Source organism: Haemorhous mexicanus, chromosome 6 (assembly GCF_027477595.1).
Source record: "Haemorhous mexicanus isolate bHaeMex1 chromosome 6, bHaeMex1.pri, whole genome shotgun sequence".
NCBI classification, from domain to species: domain Eukaryota; kingdom Metazoa; phylum Chordata; class Aves; order Passeriformes; family Fringillidae; genus Haemorhous; species Haemorhous mexicanus.
Genome location: NC_082346.1, coordinates 57,818,729 through 57,837,017, shown reverse-complemented (window position 1 = coordinate 57,837,017; position 18,289 = coordinate 57,818,729). Strand labels below are relative to the sequence as shown.

Below are 18,289 nucleotides of genomic sequence, written 5' to 3'. Positions count from 1 at the left end.
CTACTGTCAACAGAGATTTTTAACTCATTTTCTTTGTGACCTCTTTGGCCAAAACGGCTGCAATCACCACTTCACTCACGAGATCCTCTCTCCAGAATGACAAGTGCAGACATGCTTCATTCTACTGTAGTAGTTTTCTCTTCCCATATTTCTCCATGTTCTTCTTAGTACAGGAAAGCAGACACAGCAAAACACTTAGGAAGGGGGTTGTAAGTGAGGTGCACTTGGCTGTCTAACCATCTGTCTGTTAAGATATTCTTCATTTCTTCTCTTCTTATCACAAAATCATAGAATGTTAAGGGGACAGAAGGAACCTTAAAGATCATCCATCTAACCCCCTGCCATGGACAGGGACGCCTTCCACTGGCCCAGCTTGCTCAGAGCCCCGTCCAGCCTGGCCTTGAACATTCCCAGGGATGGGGCAGCCCCAGCTGCTCTGGGCAGCCTGTGCCAGGGTGTCACCACCCTCACAGTAAAGATTTTTTCCTTATATCTGATCTAACCCTGTTTCACTTTAAAGACATTTAGAATAGAACAGAACAGAATAGAATAGTTAATTCAAAGGGGCCCACAATGATCATTCAGTCCAATTTCTTGACCACATAAGGGATGACCAAAACATTGAAAAAAACATTGAGGCTATTCAGGGCATTGTCCAAATGCCTCTTGAACACTGACAGGCTTGTGGCATTGAACACTTCTCGAGACAAGCCTGATTTAGTGTTTGACCTCTCTCTTGGTAAGGAAATATTTCCTAATGTCAACCTTGAACCTCCCCTGATGCAACTTTGAACTATTCCTACACATCCCAGCACTGGATACCAGGAAGAAGGAACTGGCACCTCCCTCTCCACTTCCCCTCTTCAGGAAGCTGCGCCCCTACAATCCACCCTGCAACTAAAGCTGACTTTTCTGGGCCTCTGCAGAGAGCAGATGTCTGTGAGTCAGTGCCCATGGTCCAAGAGCAATCCTCTAAGGATTGTGGAGATATTAATGACTGTCAAGAAATTAGGTGTGCCCTGATATGGCATAAATGGTAGATGAAATGTCTTCTCGGTACCTGGAATAAAGCAACAAAGGTTTGTTTTATCTGTAACAACTGGGAAAGGAAAATCCTGGGTAATGGCAGGAAAAAATGTGAACAGATAATACTGAAGTTTTTGGAACAAGCTGGTGTCTAAGGTGGCTTTGTGGTCATGTCAGTTCTCATAACCCCTGGAGCCAGCTAGGATCTGTCTTGCTGTCTCCTGCATTGCTGTTGCAGCACTGTAGCCACCACATGGCACTGCTCCAAAAAAAGAGCTTCCAGAGGTGATCCTGCTGGGGGAGCAGTGCAGCAGCTCCTCCTGAAAGCCACTGCAGTAAAGCAGTGACAAAAATCTGAACAGCCTACAGTCAGACTAGAAAATTACAGAGTATCCTGAGCCAGAAGGGACTCACAAGGTCCAGCTACTGGCTCTGCACAGCACAACCCTAAGAATCACACCACATCTCCAAGAGTGTAGTTCAAATGCTTCTTGATGTGACAGCTTTCCTGGGCAGTCTTTCCAATGCCCAACCACCCTCTGGGTGAAGAACCTTTTTCCAGTAGCCAATCTGCCCAAGGATGATGTTAATAAATGCCACTGGAGGACCCAGGATACATTTGGTACAGTCCTTAACTTGGAGAAATCACAATCTAAACAAAAGAGATAAGTAAGAGATGAATGGATAAGAACTATTATTAACCCTGTTTCATAAATAGAAAAGAACTGAGACTCAAAGCCTGGTTGTAACTTACATGTCTAATAGAAAACAAGTAAATAAGAATCAAGGTATGAACAGGCTTCAAAAGTCTCACAAGAAACCAGGGAAATACTCCCAAGTTCCTCGTAGATCCAGTTCATTGTATTAATTGTAAACTCCCCCCTCACCTTCCCATATGTAGAGGAAAACCAACAGTGAAGTCAGTAGAGAAAATAGAAGAGCACTCTCCTAAGCATCCATTTTTTCTTTTATATGAGAAACTTTACCCCCCTGAGGTTTCTAGGGCCATAAGAAAAATTCTGCCACCTTATCCAGAAACTCTGTCCCACTGAACAACTAATCCAGCACTGTCAGATTTGAGCTCCTGAGCCGAAGAGAAGGAAGTTTTCTTCTTCCCCCTGCGATATCTAGTCCTGCCAAAACAGAAAACACAGCTTGGAGTGCCATCTAGAGGAGTGCGCTCCTCTACAGAAAACTGTTTTGTTGGTTGAGGATGTAACGTCTCACAAAGATTTTCAAGGTAACTCTAGTAAGGAAAGAGGGTGTGAGAGCATGAAAAGCCCCTGCATGTTCCTCAATATTTTGGCATGTATGTGAATACTCCCAAAATTTCAATGATATCTGTACATATAACTACATGTCTTAAAAATCTGCCACAGTCACAAGAAGCATTGATTTGTAATGATGGATCAAATACTCCAAGGAATCATGGAAGTGTCTGAAGAGATAGCTAAGGAGCAGCCTGGAAACCAAAAAATGGAACATTTATGGGGGTCATCTCTAAAAGTCCTTATTTGTGTGGGGATTTTTGTGTATGCACAGCCCTGGCAAGGCTCATGGAGCTCCAGCCCAGTGTCACTCACAGCTGGAGCACAAGCCCTGCTCTCCTTTCCTGTCACCTCAGAAAGTCACCCAGGGCAGAGCTGTGGTGGATAGGGGTATCAGCCCCAGATGGCTCAGGGCTGTGGTCCCTGAGTGACTGCAGGAGGAAGGGCAGCCCAGAGACTCAGCACTGCTCAGGGCCAGCACCAGGGCAGCCCAGAAGGAGCGAGGAGCCTCTCCAAGCACTGCCCTCAGTGCAGGTGGGATGCCCCAACCACAACAGCACCCATGTAGCAGCTTTGCCCTCTCCCCATCCTGTTTGCTGCACGAGACCGACACACAGACATCCAAACACCCCCAGACACTCCAGGTTCCAGGGCAGCTGAGTTGGAAACTGGCCCCTAAGTTTAAATCCCAGGCATTTATCTCTAGCAGCTAGCCTCAGCACTTAGAAACAGGTATCCCTAATTTCTTCAACCACCATTAATCCCTGTATGTCTAATTTCTAAATGCTTTTAAAAATCTGCCCTTGCTATTGTAGGTGATCATATTCATGGCTGAAATGTTAAGGTAGCCCAGGAGTTTATTAAAAATGTTTAAACACACGTAAGCAAACACTGTTAATGGAACTTTTAGGTTGAAACATATAGTTTCTAAAGACAGAATGGCAGAGAAATTATGATCTCTGTCTCTGATGTTTGCTTTAATGTCAGACAGCTTGTCTTACAACATTGTATGCATTTCATTAACTCTGCAATGAGGTAATCACACAAAAAAATCAAACATCACACACTGACTAGTGGTTTTGCAGGTAGAGTCAACTATGAGAAATTCTCATGTCACCAGTGAGGATGCCACGAGGAAGTGATTTCTCTGACAAAAACAAAAAGAAGAGATTTCCTTGATTTGCACGTGAACAAGATTCAAATGCATTTTTTTGTTTCTATTTTAAGTGCACATTTCAATTCACTTCAGGTCTAATCCCAGTTACAGTCTTTCTGTCCCTGCACATCTTCCAGATTCACCGCATATTTGGAATTCCAGTCTCGCTCAAAAATATCTTTCAACTGTTCCTGGACAGGTTGCTGCCTTCTTTGCAGGTTGGTCGAATTCTGTTTGATAATTAGTCCCACGCCAGCTGTGTCAGTGAAGTAGTTTTCCGACCAATTGGAAGTCCCTATGAATGGAAAAGTAGCTGATTAGAAAACATTCATTTCCCAGTGTTCTGTTTGATCTCTGGGCTTTGTTGATTTGCTCTATGACTGCAAATCTCATTAGGACCAACGAGGCAGCAAAAATCAGGTCACCTCCTTCTTATGCCAGACCTCAGGTTTTGAAAACTTGGTATTAACTGCAACCCTGAAGGTTCATAACCTTCTGATTCATTACAGCCTGTACAGACTGAATGCACAAATCCACTCATAAACGTGGCAATAAAGTGCAATATTTGAGTATTAAGAGAAGTAAAAGCCAGTGTTTGACATGGGATTCAGTGTCTAAAGAAAAAAGTCTTTAATTTACTTAATTCTCTTCATTTGTTAAAGGAAAACAAAAGGAGAAACTGGACTCCTGCTCAATAAACCCTTGGGAGCTGTTCTGAGCTTGACACACAAAGCCTGCTTCTAAACCAGGCAAAGCTGGAAATCCAGCTGCAGACATTGTCTAGGGCTCTCTCCAAAGCTACCTCAATCCAGACAATCAAGCACTGTCAACAATGCACTTACACACTTCCCCTCGTGATCGCCTTAGCCAGAAAAATCTGTCAATTCCAGAAGGTGCTTAGGCATGAAAACAAATCACCTGCATATCTGCCTTCAAGTGTAAAACAAGTTATTAAAGTATTGAAGGCAACTGGAGCTGTAAACCCTCAGCCAGTTGAAGATCAGGCTGTTTGCTGGTGTGTATTGCTGGGAGGATGAGCTGGCTGAAATGACAGAGCACTTTCACGTCTCCTTTTTTGAGGGTTCCTAATAAAAGAATGAAATGTAAACACCATCTCGGCTTTCAGGAACAGCACACAGTTGACATTACTGTTTTCTCATTTCCTTTCCTAGAATTCTGTTCAACAAACAGTGCATAGAATTAATTCCTCCCAGCAGTTCCTTTTTATGAAAGCACTGCAATGCTATGTACTGGAGCAGCAGCTATCCCTGTGTCACCCTGAGCACACAGGCTGTGAAATCCCCACTGTGCTTGTCACTGGCTGTGCTCTCAGCCTTGTCACACTCTGCTCCTGATGGTTCACAATCTTATGAAATAATCTCTTACTGAACTTGACCTACATTATTTTCTCCCTTTCATAACTGTACTTCTTTACCTAGGACAGACTTTGCTTTATATGGCAAAATGAGGTATTTTTTGGTATTGCAGGTGATCCTATCTCAGCCTCAGTGCAGTGGATCTGGAGATACAGTAAGTATTTGGAATAATGGAATACATACCGATGTAGGCCACTTTATCAGTGACCATGTACTTGTTGTGATTCACTCTCCCATGAGGAATGTTTGTGTGATTGAGAACAGGAACAATGAAGAGTTTCTGGAGGGAGAGGAATTAAAAATATTAGCATAAATACCAGAGTGAGGAACAGACGTCATGATTGGACACTGCATGTTTGCTATAGTTTCAAAGAATAGAAGAGTGTGGGAAGAACAAAAGAGAACATACTGCACTCTGTTATTGAATAGACCACAGAAGAGATTTTACTCCTATCCAAGAAAACTAGCAAATAATACTTCCACTATACATAAAACTGGATAAGCAATTAAGATCAGATACAGAAAATGTTTGCCTCACAATGTTCCATTAGTGGCACAGCTATTATCATTACAGGGCAGACAATTAAATGCAGTTTTAGGCAGCTGTTTAATAGATTGCATTTACCACTGATTGCTGCTCTTATTTTGTGCGAGAATGGGCTGATCACAGACACAAGGGGTACTGTAGGCAAACATAATGCCTAACTTTTTGTGCTAACTCATACCAAAATCTATGTTTCCCTTTTAATTTTTTTTTTCTGAAACCCACTCCTCCTTCAGTGATATTTCTCTGTTGTGATTACTGCATCATGTTGGGAGTATCCACACCATCCCCACTCCACCTGATGCATTCCAGCCTAATACCTATGGTGCAGTATTTAGTGTTCAAGAACAGATCTATCTGTATAGGCAGACAGCAGAGCTCTCAGTTTTAACAAACTGATACCAATTAGACCAATTTAACATATTCCATGCAGGAAAAGGTCTCTGAGAGGAGCACTAAGTTATCATGCAAACTATTACTGTCACAGTGCTCAGCAAAAACAGCTGCCTGGATAATGTCTCAAGTGCCACAGCCAGGCACATACCTGATATCACTAGTAGCTTTAAATAGCTGCTTCCTCAGAGATTACACATTGGGCCTATTTTCACAAAAACGGGAAGCAGTCACTGCAAAACCAGACAACCTGCTTCTCTAAAAGCTAACATTTGTACACACAAACTGCAGCTGATTCTCAGAAATCAGTGTGGGGCCATATCCTCAAGCTGTCTTTCCAAAATCAGGTTTCTTTCTCATACCACGTCGACGCTGATGTGGGTGTGTGGGTTGTCCAGAGCACGCAGGGACCTCAGGTAGTGGAGCATGGCTGGGTCAGTGTACGCCCAGCAGCTGACCAGGAGCCGGACCTGCACTCTGCGGTTGAAAGCTGCACGCCTCAGGGCATTGTCAATGGCTGGCCAGTACCTGCAGGAAAGGAGGTGTGTGCAAAAAGGGATGTTTGTTTTAAGCAGTTCACTAGAAAGCTGTGAAGTTAAGCTGAGACTAGGAGTGATGATGCACAGATGGGATTTCTGATGTCTAGTAGGTGAAGCGCTTGTGGCTTCCCTGGAGGTACAAACAAGGTTTCTGCCTTCTACCAAGTCTGTTCTTTTCACAGAACGTGTTTTGAGACCTCCAGACCCTGCCAAATTGGGGTGAAATTAATCCAAAAGTTTAAAGCTTAGTAAAGTGCACATACACAGACACAAACAGCATGGTTCCACTATGCTTATCTCCTTAGGAAAATAAAGATAACAATAGCAACTCCAGGGTAAAGCCAGTTCATACAGCACAGAGTAAAAGGGCACTGCAGAGCCCAGAGGAAAGTCTAAGAACCATTTTGCAGAATATGGCTTTTTCAGGCCCCTGGAGACTGTTTCCAGTGTCTGCAGTGGTCCTGTGCCATCAGCCAGCAAGGGCAGGCTCCATCCCTCCCCACCCCTCCCTGTGTGTGCCCAAGGTAATGGACACAGCTGTGCCCTCCATGTTCCCTGAACATGGGAAAATCCATTTTCCTGACACTTGTGTTGGCTGTAGCTATGGGGAACATTTTTAACATCCTTCACCCAGCTACACAACACAAAGAGCTGGACAAAGTGCATCCCAGGGCTGGTGACTCCAAACACCCAGGTGGCATTTTCATTGCACAGATCCTAACAAATGCTGCACAGAGGGAGACAAGCATGTTTAGTCCAGATTGGAGGGCTGATACAGAGAGAGGTCCAGCATTTGCTCACAGTCCCATGAGCAATGATGAATTAATTTGCCTAACTTAATCCTTTTGGTCTTATGTACAAAGGCCTGAATTCTCTGCTCCTCCCTCGTTCATCGTCCTATTGAGATCAATGGCCTGGCCACGTGCTCTGAGGCTCAGGCTTGACTTACAGATCCTGAAAAGCTTAGAAAATCATGCTATTTGAAATGCAACTTTTGAATGGTTTCAATTTATTAAATATATTAGTTTCTAGTTGATTAACACTCGGGCATTAGACAGCAGCTTTGTTTCCTCTGCCTCAGCTGCTGGAGGAACCTAACCTGAACTAATCAGCTTCAATTCATGGCACTACAGCTGGTTGCTGTGGAGATAGCCCGAGGCCCTGTGCCACTTTCCCTGGGCCTTTCAAACTCCTGTTTGCATCTGATCAGCCCTAGATGTCACAAACTGTGGATTAAGCCTTCAGATGAAGAATAAGGAGTATTAATGCACTCAGTCCTAAGGGGGAAAAGAGACTTTCTGGGAACTTATTTCCAGAAAGATGAGTGGGTTCTCAGAAGATGAGAAACCCAGAGACTCAATTGTATTACATATAAACTGGAAATCCTCTGAGGTGTTGGATTTATTAAAGATATCCTCCAAGTAGAGGCTAGTCTCAAGATTTGGTTTCTTGGACAGTAGAATTATCTGTGTCTCTTTATTGTCCTAAAATCTTCCCATAACACACCTGTGTCTCAGCTGAACAACAGAGGCTTTACTCAGTTGTGGCAGAGGGACATGATGCATGGTATCATTCTGGCTGAAGGGCAGCCTAGAGCTCACCCTATTCAACAAGACATGTTGTGCATAATTCTTTCACTTGAACTTCTTGCTCAGGTTGGAAAACTCAGGAATGTTGTAAACAGATAATTCAGAGAACCTGGTTGCACATAAACATCCCAATTCAAGCATATCTAAGAGGATTTGGGAGTCTTGGTGCTGCCCCATGACTGTGTAGCTTTCTGTGCTGCTCAGGTTTGGGTTCATGTGCAGAGTCTGCACAGTTCTGCTGTGGCCTCGGGCAGTCTCTGGTGGCTCACCACGCTCAGGCTCAAGGCCAGGCTGGATGGGGCTTTGAGCAGCCTGGTCTAGTGAAAGGTGTCCCTGCCCATGGCACAGGAGGGGCACAATGAGATGGTCTGTAGCTCAAACCAATCTGTGATTCTGTGATTACTCCAGATCACCACTATCACCTGATCTCTGAAACTGCTGCTGGAACTTAAATGGAATGATTAAAAACAAAACAAAAACCCCAAACAACAACAACAACAACAAAAAAACCCCTCAACAACCGGAACAAAAAAACCCCACCAACCCCCAAGCAAAAAAAAAACCAAGTTTCTTTTAGAGGCTGTTTCAGCTCTCACTGCAATGGTCAGGAAAGTCAAGAACCACCCTCTAAACTATTGGTCAAGTGCATCAAGCAAGAAATGGAGCAGGAAGTCAAGACTCTTCAGAAGTAAAGGAGAGCAAGAAAGAAAAATGGGAGCAAGAAAGGAGAGCGCAGCAATGTTTTCTCTGAAAAATCTGATGTCAGATATATTTCTGGCGTTCCCTTTTCTCTCTCAATTCATAAAGCTGCTGTGTTGAATTTTGGAGGACGTGGAACCTGACTGTCCTTAGTGTGGCATTTCACAGATTTATTGCTGTCTGTAGAGCACAGGAGGATGCTCCAGAACACCAGCAAAGCACACAGGTATTGGTAATCATCCTTTCTGCAGCATCAGGACTGGAATCACAGAATCCTAGAATTGTTAGGTTCTGGAAAAGACCTTTAAGGTCATCAGGTCTGACTCTCAGCCCAGAAGCAGCACCCTGTTCACCACTAAACCATGTACTCAAGTGCCATAGCCACAGAATTTTTAAACAGTTCCAGGGATGGTGGCTCCACCACTCCCCTGGATAGTCTGTTCCAAAACCAGACAACACTTTCCATGAATTTCTTTTTCCTAATATCCAATCTAAATGTCCCCTGGCAAAACTTGAGGCTGTTTCCTCTCATCCTGTTCCTTGGTTCATGGGAGGCACAGTCTGTGGGGTGGTTGTGGATGCAGAACAAAGCCTCTCTCCATTCTGAATATTTTCATTGCAGAAGGAGGGGAATAAGATATAATTTTTCTTTAAATAGTACAAGTAGCTGACTTGCTCAGGATTGAAATTGTACCTTTTTGGATGAAGAAAACGGCTAGTAGGGAAATATTCCATAACAGAGACATAGACAAACTTCTGTGCCTGACTGATAATGCTGAGTATAGCATAGAGGTCGTGGGTGCGACCTGCTGGACAAAATGCTGGAGGGGAAGCCTGTAAAAAAAAAAAAAAAAAAAAAAAAAAAAAGAGAAAAAAGAAAACACATAGATCAATGGTTTAATTTTTTAAAAAAAATCTCAGACTGCAGCTCATTTATGTTTAGATCTGTCAAGTTTTCATTAAAATATCACAAAGCACTTGAGATGGATCACCATCTTTCCTCATGCCTTCCCTATCCTGCTGGGTCAGACACTTATTGATGTATTGAGGCTACAGGTGATTAAAAGAGACCTGCATGCTGTTCCTGCTATACAATTTGACAGCTTATGCTGGGTTTATCCCTGTCCTTTAAGCATTCCAGAGAAACCTAAGGAACAAATTATTATCCACCTGAAACACAAGCAACTGAAGAGGACTGCTGAAGAAATTTTCCTGCTCAGTCCTTAAACAGTTTACACTGTTGTGTTATTTTCAAACATACTTACAGAAAAATATGTTTCTGTCAAGATTCCATTAAATTCTACTTCCAGAGGCTGATGATTGTTAATGTGGGTTGAATAATTAAAAGGCCAAGGGTTTGGGATGGTAGCATTAGGGTATCCAACATCCCAGTAGGTACTAAATGTTTTCCAGAGGTCTTGGGCCAAAGAGCTGCAGTTATACATCACAGCACCAAACTCTTTCACCTGCAAAGAGAGCAAGCTGTGTCACAGCCCCAGAAGGAGCCACCTCCAGGGGTTTCTTTGCTGTTTCTTCTGCTCTGACAAAATTTTGCATCATTACGATTTTTCTCTCTTATCTGCTAGGATATGAATCTTCCCCCAGATTTCAGAATATGCAGCAGCAGCAGCAATTACCTGAGATAAAGATCTCCAGTCCATGTTTGCACTACCAATATATATGTGTTTCATATCTACTATCCAGAATTTGCTATGCAACACTCCTCCTGTCAAACGTCCAAAATCAATCTTTTTCACATGAGCCCCTGAAGAAAGATGGAGAGGGAAAAAAGAGTTTAGATACAGCATGGAGATGGTTCCTCAGCAGCCAGAACACATCTGCATGTCTGACTCTTGCAAGCAGTAACAACTACCACAATTCACAAGCACTCATTCCTGGGAAAGCAGTAACTTGAAAAACAGTATGCAAAATGTGAACTTTCAGAACATCCTAAAAAAAAAGAGCATGGCAACACAGAAAGAAAGCATCAACTAGTGAGCAGATGGTGCTTGTCCTGTGAATCCATTTAAGCACTAAATCAGAACAGGCCTTGGAAACCAGGTTTCCCACAGATGCCTTTTTGCAATACAGAAGCTGTGAGTGGATCACTGAAGGGAAATAATTACCTTTTTCCTCTAAAAGCTCAAGGTCTCTTGATTTTGTAGCCAGAGTTGGTGAACTTGCTGCAATATACAAAGAGACATTCTCTGCGAGTAACCTCTCAAACCTCTGCAGAATATCTTCACCCTGTGTGGTGAATTGTTATTTTATTTTGTTACAGAAGGTGTAGTAAGATATATGCAAGGGCAGTGTTACTAATGGGTACTTCCTTTGAAGAACCCTAGCATAAGGAAGGTCAGAAATTTCACTTATTTCTGCCTATCTTGACTAAAGGAGGAAAGCTGGACTGTTGCTTCAGAACAGCATGGAAAACCTTCCTGGATTTGCAGGAGGAGTTAAGCAATGTCTCTGGGAAACAGACTGCACAGCCAGCCTGTCCTCTACCACATGGACATCAGGAAAAACAACCACAGACGTGCTTGCTGCTGATTTTTTACCTTACCTGCTTGGAAGAGGAGTCATTGACACCAATATCCTTCCCAGTGAGAGACCAATAGTAAGAAGCCACGTGCACTTTTTCCTGGGCTAGATCAAGCAGTCTTGTCCAGGCTTGGTACAAGGGTTTGGCTGCAGTGCTGTTTATCTCGAAGGGTAAGTCATAAGGAACATTTTCCACAAGTTCAAAGCTGCAATGGCAATTTTGTGTTGTGAAGCAAGTGACTGTGACCCCAACAGGACACCAAGCACCTGTCAGGCCACACAGTTGGCCATGCTGGGTGTCAGCCTCCACAGCAAACAAGGTGAGCTGGACAAACAGGCTGGGAGTGCTCTCTACCCCAAGTTTTTGTAGCCAGGCTTATATTGTTGTACAGTGACCTCCCAAATTCAGCAGAATGGTTTCTCAGTAGCCATTCTGAGCTTTTTATTTTACCATGCCTAAGATGTGGAGAAGAGCAAACCCCCATAGCTGGGTGTTGCTAGGGTACCCTCCTCACCCTGTCCCAGCTCAGACATTCCCTGCCCTCCAGCCTCTGAGAAAGGCTGCTCTGCCAGCTGGTGACTCTGCTGCCTCCCACTGCTGCCACAAAAGGAGGATGGCTGGAGGGGATAGAGGAGGAACTGAGCTGAGATGAACATACAAGCACGGGACTGGGAGAGGAGCTGTGACACTGCCCTACTGTCCCTCACAGCAGGCAGCTACCAATTACCCAGTGCCTAAACAGCACTCCCAAATTAGCCCTCCTCCCAAATTAGTGGTGCTTCATCACTTATGATACAGTGGGAAGAGAATAAAACCCATGCTGGTATTATCAGTACTGTAGCTATTTCTCCCTCTGGTGATGACTTCTCCATGTGCCATCTAACCTGACTCACCTGCAGGAGTCGTTGCATCTATTGGTGCCCTCCTCAGTTATTGTGGTTCTTGGGAGATCTCCATAGAGTCCTTCTTCCTCTGGGACATCTCTGTACAGTCCTTCCTCCCCCACCTTTCTGTAAATGCTGACAATTGCTGCTTCTTCTCTGTCGCCATCAACTGTGCTGTCCATACTCAGGAAGTAAAAAGCCATCAGGACAAGAGCAAGCGTCAGAATCACCCCTAAGATTTGAAACTAGAACAGAACCCACAGAGAAGATTTAAGTGATCACCAAGGCATTGATGCACCAGCTAATGGATGTCCACCTGTGCAGGTGAATCAATCTTTTATTTAGTCTTTGAATGGGAGATCTGCTGGCAGCTACTGCCAGGCAGTGTTCTTAGGTGCAGCACTGAAAGTGAGGAACAGCTCTTCAAGGTCTGCTTGGACAGGGCCCTGAGCAGCCTGATCTAGTTGAAGATGGCCCTTCTCTCTGCAGGGGGGTGGATTAGGTAACCTTTAAAAGGCCCCTTTAAACTCAAATGAGATGCAGTGAGAAGGACCAAAACTTGCCAAAATTTTACACATTGAAACCCCAAAATCAGGGAAGAAAGGTAAGCAAAGAGACAGGAGAATAAATTGAAGAAAGGAACTGCTAAAAAACAAAAGAGAAAATTCTGAAACTAAGTGAAAACAATAAAAGCCAATGGGATGACATGACGTGCAGGGAAATGGACCAAAGCTTGCCCAATTGATCCTCATTGAAATGGCAAGAGTTCATTCCCATCCTGAAAGGAAGAATTTCCTGAAACCTTGAAATCAGAGAATCAAGTGGAACAAACTGGAAAGGAGATATGATCAAATAAAGTGCAAAAAAGAAAATTTGGAAATGGATTGATGTTGGTTTATATGAAGACCATGATTTTAGTTCCATTTTTTGGTTCAATCTTTTGTGCCAACATATCAATTCCTTGTTATTTTTCCCAAATTTTGTGAATAATTTGACATCAATTAGCTTCATTTTAGCACAGGACCAATGGATGTTCAACAAAATTTCTACCAAAATCAAAATAAGGAAATTTCCAACACAAAAATTAGCTGTGGGATTCAGCAAAGCATTACCATAAAAAGGAAGTTTGTGTTGTCAGGGGAGTAAAAACAGTTCAGAAAGTGTCAGAGGCAGAAAGACATTTTGTGGTTTCTGAATACGTTCTGGTTTTGTCTTCAACCTCCCTTAATTGAAACTACACAAATCTCATTTATCCATGTGCACAAATCTCATTTATCCATGTCACTCTAGTGTGGTGAGTTAGTTTCATTTCCCTTTTGCTGCACTTTCAATTTTTTTCCTGAATGTAGATAGAAAAAAAAAAAAAAAGTAGCCTGGTTACCTGGTAGCTTCAGATCTGCAGTCCAGCCACTCACATGCTGAAAATTGGCTCTAAAGGCTGCCTTGTGCTGAGCAGGAAAAGACAGCCAGCCACACATGCAGTTCTATTTCCCCCCAGTAATTATCATGGCTGGCTCCCCGTGGCACTTTGTGGGTGCTGGAACCATCCACCAGCCTGTGATAGGCACCATGGACCTCAGAGCTGAGCTTCTGAGCTCAGCCTGTGATAGGCACCATGGACCTCAGAGCTGAGCTTCTGAGCTCAGCCTGTGATAGGCACTATGGACTTCAGAGCTGAGCTTCTGAGCTTCCAGGCAGGAGAATCGAGTCTGGGGGTGGTCGTGAGGCTGCAGCCGTAAATCTGAGCTCCCAAAAGGGCACATGGGAAAACCACACAGAAACCACTTGCCTCTGAAAGTTTCTGTTTCAGTTTCTATGTGGATAAAGCTTCTTGCTTTTAATCTTCTCTGCTTTTCTCAAAATCTTCAGTGCTGACATAGATTTCAGGCAGTGATTTGAATAAAATAATAATCTTTAAGCTATCTACTTAAATTTTTGCCCTCTGGCTTGTTCTCCACCTTGCCACAAAAAAAAAAAAAAAACCTCACCTATTTTTAACAGTTCCACATTTCATCACATGAACACATTAGCAAGACTTAGACAGGTTTTAGAAGACATTTCTAAGGTAAGAAATCTATTTTGAAGTCACATCACAGCTGTCACCATGCTACATGCTGTGATGTCCAGGTACTCTGGGCATCTGAAGAAATGAACAAATGAATACATGAATAAATGCTGTGCCAGTGGTGGAAGTGAGGCTGTTTGTATGAGTGTGGTTTCCTTGTCCTGAGCCAGACAGAGCTGCAGGATTTATCTCCACATTACTCCCTCTGGGCAAGGTTTGATCAGTCTACCGGATAAATCAATGAGGGTTTTGTCACTCACTTGTTTACAAATGGGATTGAAACCTACAGAGTTTTCTAAAATGGCCAATAAAATAATTCTCAACCTGTTATTTCTTTTCAGAAACGTCAGCACAATCTCAGTTCTTGTAAGCAAATGTGGTGTATCCCAATAATTACCGTTTTGACGTCTTTTTGATTGTTCACGCCTAATTTCATGTTGGAGGACTCACCAAACATCAGGGATGTTTTTAATGCTTTTTTCACAATCTGAAAAACAGAAATGGATGCAAGGGGAAAAATAAAGCTTTATGACAACATTTGTGTACAGCCAATTACAGACAAAAAGTGCAGATTATTGCCACTGCTTTACACAGTGCTCTGAGGTTTGAGTATGGGTCTGTGCAACATCCTCCTGTATTATGGGTCTTGAGTGACATTAACAGATTCCAGTGTGACAGAGGGACGTGTCCCCACTGTTTCCCCCCAGTGCTCTCCACACATGAAAATCCCTGCAGTAATTAATATGTAAACAACTGCATCACTGCCTCTTCCAGCCATCCTTCAGCACCCACTTTTGTCCTGTTGCAAGCGAACGTATTTGCCAACAAGCAGTAATTAAATGCAGAAGCAGTGGGTGACAGTGTGCAGCATCAGCCTCATCCTGCATGTGACTCTGTCAGGCTTCTGCTCTCTTCCTGTGCCTGTTGTCTTCAATGCCAGTGTCTCTTCCAGAAGTGTCTCTGTTAAGGGGACAGGGACCAGGCTGAAATACAAACTCCCCTTCTCCCCTGCTGCAGTCATGACTCTAGAAGATAAGTTATCTTCTTTTCCTTCTCAGGCAGTATTTCTCCAATCTTTTTTTACCACCAGCAGAGGCAACCATAAGAGCAAATACCAAAATATGCCAACATGGCAGCAGATGGCCAGACAGGGGGAGTTGGCACTTTCCTATTTTACCTCTTCAAAAACTTGACACATGTCCAGTGCGTCATGAATCATCCCTGCATTGGCAGAGATGAATTTACCCCACAGTGCCTGATGACACTTTTCATTCTCAGAAGCAAGAGGCAGATCCTGGGGTACAGCAGGGCTCAGAAGGTGCTACCAGATGATACCACCACCTGTCCAGTCCCTGAATGACTGCTTCTGACCCCTGAGCCACAGGGCTTTTGTAGCCTGGAGGATGACCCTGCTGCAGTGGTACTGGATGTGGAGTTGCTCTGTGGGTGGCCTCACTCAAACAAGGTTTATGTAGGAAGGATCCTGCCAGACTTGTCCCATCCATCTTGGCATGTGTTCACAGCTGTTGTCACCTGAACTGGGTGGGCTCACAGTGTCTGCCCTCCCCAGCAGTAAAGCAGCACGGCCCTACACATTCCCTGCTGCTTCCAGCTCCTGCCCACTCCACCTTTCTGTGTGAATGCTGTGGCTGCATGGGACAGGCAGGGGTTGGACACAGCCCCAGAGGCTTCCTCGACTCACAGGTACTGGTGGGGCTGAACCAAAGAGGTGGAGGATGTCTTGGAAGATAAGGGAGGTGGGTCTGAAACAGCAACTTGGGGAATGCAGAGAGGGATGTGGAAAGGGGCGGCTTGGGGTAAAAGAGCAGACAAGAGAGAATGACAAAGATGGAAAAGGTGGGGAGGGAAGAAAGGGTACAAACACTCCTGCTTAAAAGCATACTGGAGCTGCATGGAAGAGAGCCCTGTTTCCATTTCAGGACCTGCTTGTTGCTATCAGCTGCAAGCACTATAGCAGGGCCCACTTCCCAAAGCAGTTTTAATCACACTTTTCACTGTCACTTCCTTTCGCTGCCCCAGGCTCAGCTGCAAGCTCTTCCACTAGAAATAGTTACAAATGCTGGCAGGTAAACATCCATTCTCCCAGCCCTGGAGAAATGGAGTGGCTGCCAGCAGTGAAGGATAGTTGGCCATTCCCATACCTCTGAAATCCCAGTTCATGTTTTCAGTGCAATATAAAGACCCTTACCCCAAAGAGCTGAGAGCCCAAGCAGATGGGGGATATAACCCACCACACAGAGAAAGGTGTGACAGCAACACACACGAGAGGAAGTTGTCACATTGCAACCCAGAAATCTTGGTAGGAGGAAAGGGAGAAGAGAGAAAGAGTGAAGATGTGAAAGAGTTGGGTAGAAAGTGAGGCAGAGGAGAAGAAAGGCATCTGACAAACAGCAGCAGCCCTTCAGGCTGGGCCAGGAGAGCCCACTGAGGCTGCAGGTCACACTCCACAGCTTGTGGCTTTGGCACAGCTGTCCCAATGAGCTGGGCTGGCCAGAAACAAACAGCCACCACGTGTGCATCTCATCACAGAACTGGAGCTGAAAAGTGTTGCCTTGTCCCTCTGTCTCCCTTGTCCCTCCGTCTCCCTTGTTCCTCTGGCTCCTGAAGTCCCATCTAGTGACCCAGGCAGTGTCTTGGTAAGGAACTGCAGGTGTCAGTGCTATTAGAGCCACGTGATGGCCTTGGATGGATAGAGCTTACCAGAAACAACTTGTTTCACTTCTCTTTTTCAGCAGCAGTTACAAAATGTCTTCCAAAAGCAGTGTTTTTCTTAAAATATGAAGGTGAACAGATTTCATATGTGCTGTGATAGAATCATCTACCATTCTGTTCAAACAAAGCCCTTCCTATAGTTTTTGACTGGTGATGGGTTGAAGTCCCACCTGCTGTACAGAAGTTGTGAGAACTGCTCTAAAACTGTTTAATTTTCAGGAAGGGAAACATCACAGACACAACCAGAATTCCTAAGAATAATACTCTAGCTAGTCAGCAATTAACTATGGCTCCCTCAAAGCTTTCAGGGCCCTACCAGCTGTCAGTTTCAGTGACTGAATGAAGTTCATCCAAGAGCAATAAATATAAGCACTACTTAGCATTGCCATTAGCTGGGGCATCAGTCTGCTGAGTACCCACAGGACACTGCTGTTTATAACATTATGGTTGCTTTCTCCTTGCCTCCAAAGTACCTCTTGGTACTGTTCTCCACCAGCAACAAATTGTGTCACACTTTGAATTTCAAACACAAGAATGTGATTTTTCACTGTACCTAATCCTCCCCAGGAGCAGTTTGAAGTTCCTCAGATGAACAAGGTGCATTCATCTCTCCATGGGCACCCCCCAGCTCCCTCAAGATGAAGACAAAGGTACTCACCATCCTGGAAGGTCTCCTCCTGTGTGGATGTCCCCCTGCACTCTGATGTTACTCCCAGCCTTGTGTACAAAAGGCAATACTCATGCTCTGTCAGCACATTTGTTTAGGCTTCTTCTGGTTTTTTCCCCTCCTGCTGTAGATCACTTCCTCTTAGACACTGAGTTTCACAGCGTGTACTGACAGGGTACTAAGTTATCCTCCAGTTGTTGTGACCCAGGGTCCTGATCTTCACAGGTTTGCCATAACTTGCTCTGTTGGATGGCAAAGCTCCTACTCAGTGGTGGAAAGTCAGAGTCCAGATCAGTGTGAGAAGACACTGGTTGGAAGGACTTCTTGTCTTTGGTGCTGCTAGCAGCCCAAACATGGCTCTATTTCACTTCACTATTCTTAACCAGAAGTTTCATTTTAAGCAGGCAAACAAACCCTCCAAAACAAACTCTCTGCAAAGTTTTTCTTGAAAGCACTTTCCTGCTCAGTCATGCTTGGACAAACACAGGGGAGCAAGCCAGCTCCTTTGAAACAATGCAGCCCTCGTCCTGAACAAATGGCATTTGGAATTTGCAGTGATGCTGTTCAGGAGTAATAGCTGACATTGAGTTTGGGGCAGCTTCTAAGAAATTATGCCTTCTGTAAAAATCCAAAGGCTGCACCTTAGCTGACACAAACCCTTCTGGGAATGCTGCTGTTTTCCTCCAGGCAGCCTCTTGTTCCTACTGAACCCCAGGATGCAGTTCCCTAGTGCAGTACCAGAGGAAGGATGCTGTAAGGAGTGAGTGGAGACAGCCTTGGAACACGAGGCTTTAGCACACCTTGTATT

At 44.2% G+C, this 18,289-nt stretch overlaps 1 protein-coding gene across 1 annotated transcript; it reads right to left on the bottom strand.

Moving 5' to 3' along the window:
• Positions 1-3,133: 3,133 nt before the first annotated feature.
• On the bottom strand, positions 3,134-17,804 carry PLD4 (phospholipase D family member 4). Its single transcript, XM_059850465.1, has 11 exons — positions 17,473-17,804; positions 14,479-14,568; positions 12,026-12,261; positions 11,154-11,337; positions 10,717-10,837; positions 10,228-10,355; positions 9,856-10,056; positions 9,285-9,424; positions 6,126-6,291; positions 5,010-5,106; positions 3,134-3,745 (listed from the first exon to the last, which is right to left on the bottom strand). Exons 1-11 carry the CDS (start codon positions 17,473-17,475, stop codon positions 3,546-3,548), a joined length of 1,566 nt encoding a protein of 521 aa, XP_059706448.1. The 5' UTR covers positions 17,476-17,804; the 3' UTR covers positions 3,134-3,545.
• Positions 17,805-18,289: the final 485 nt, after the last annotated feature.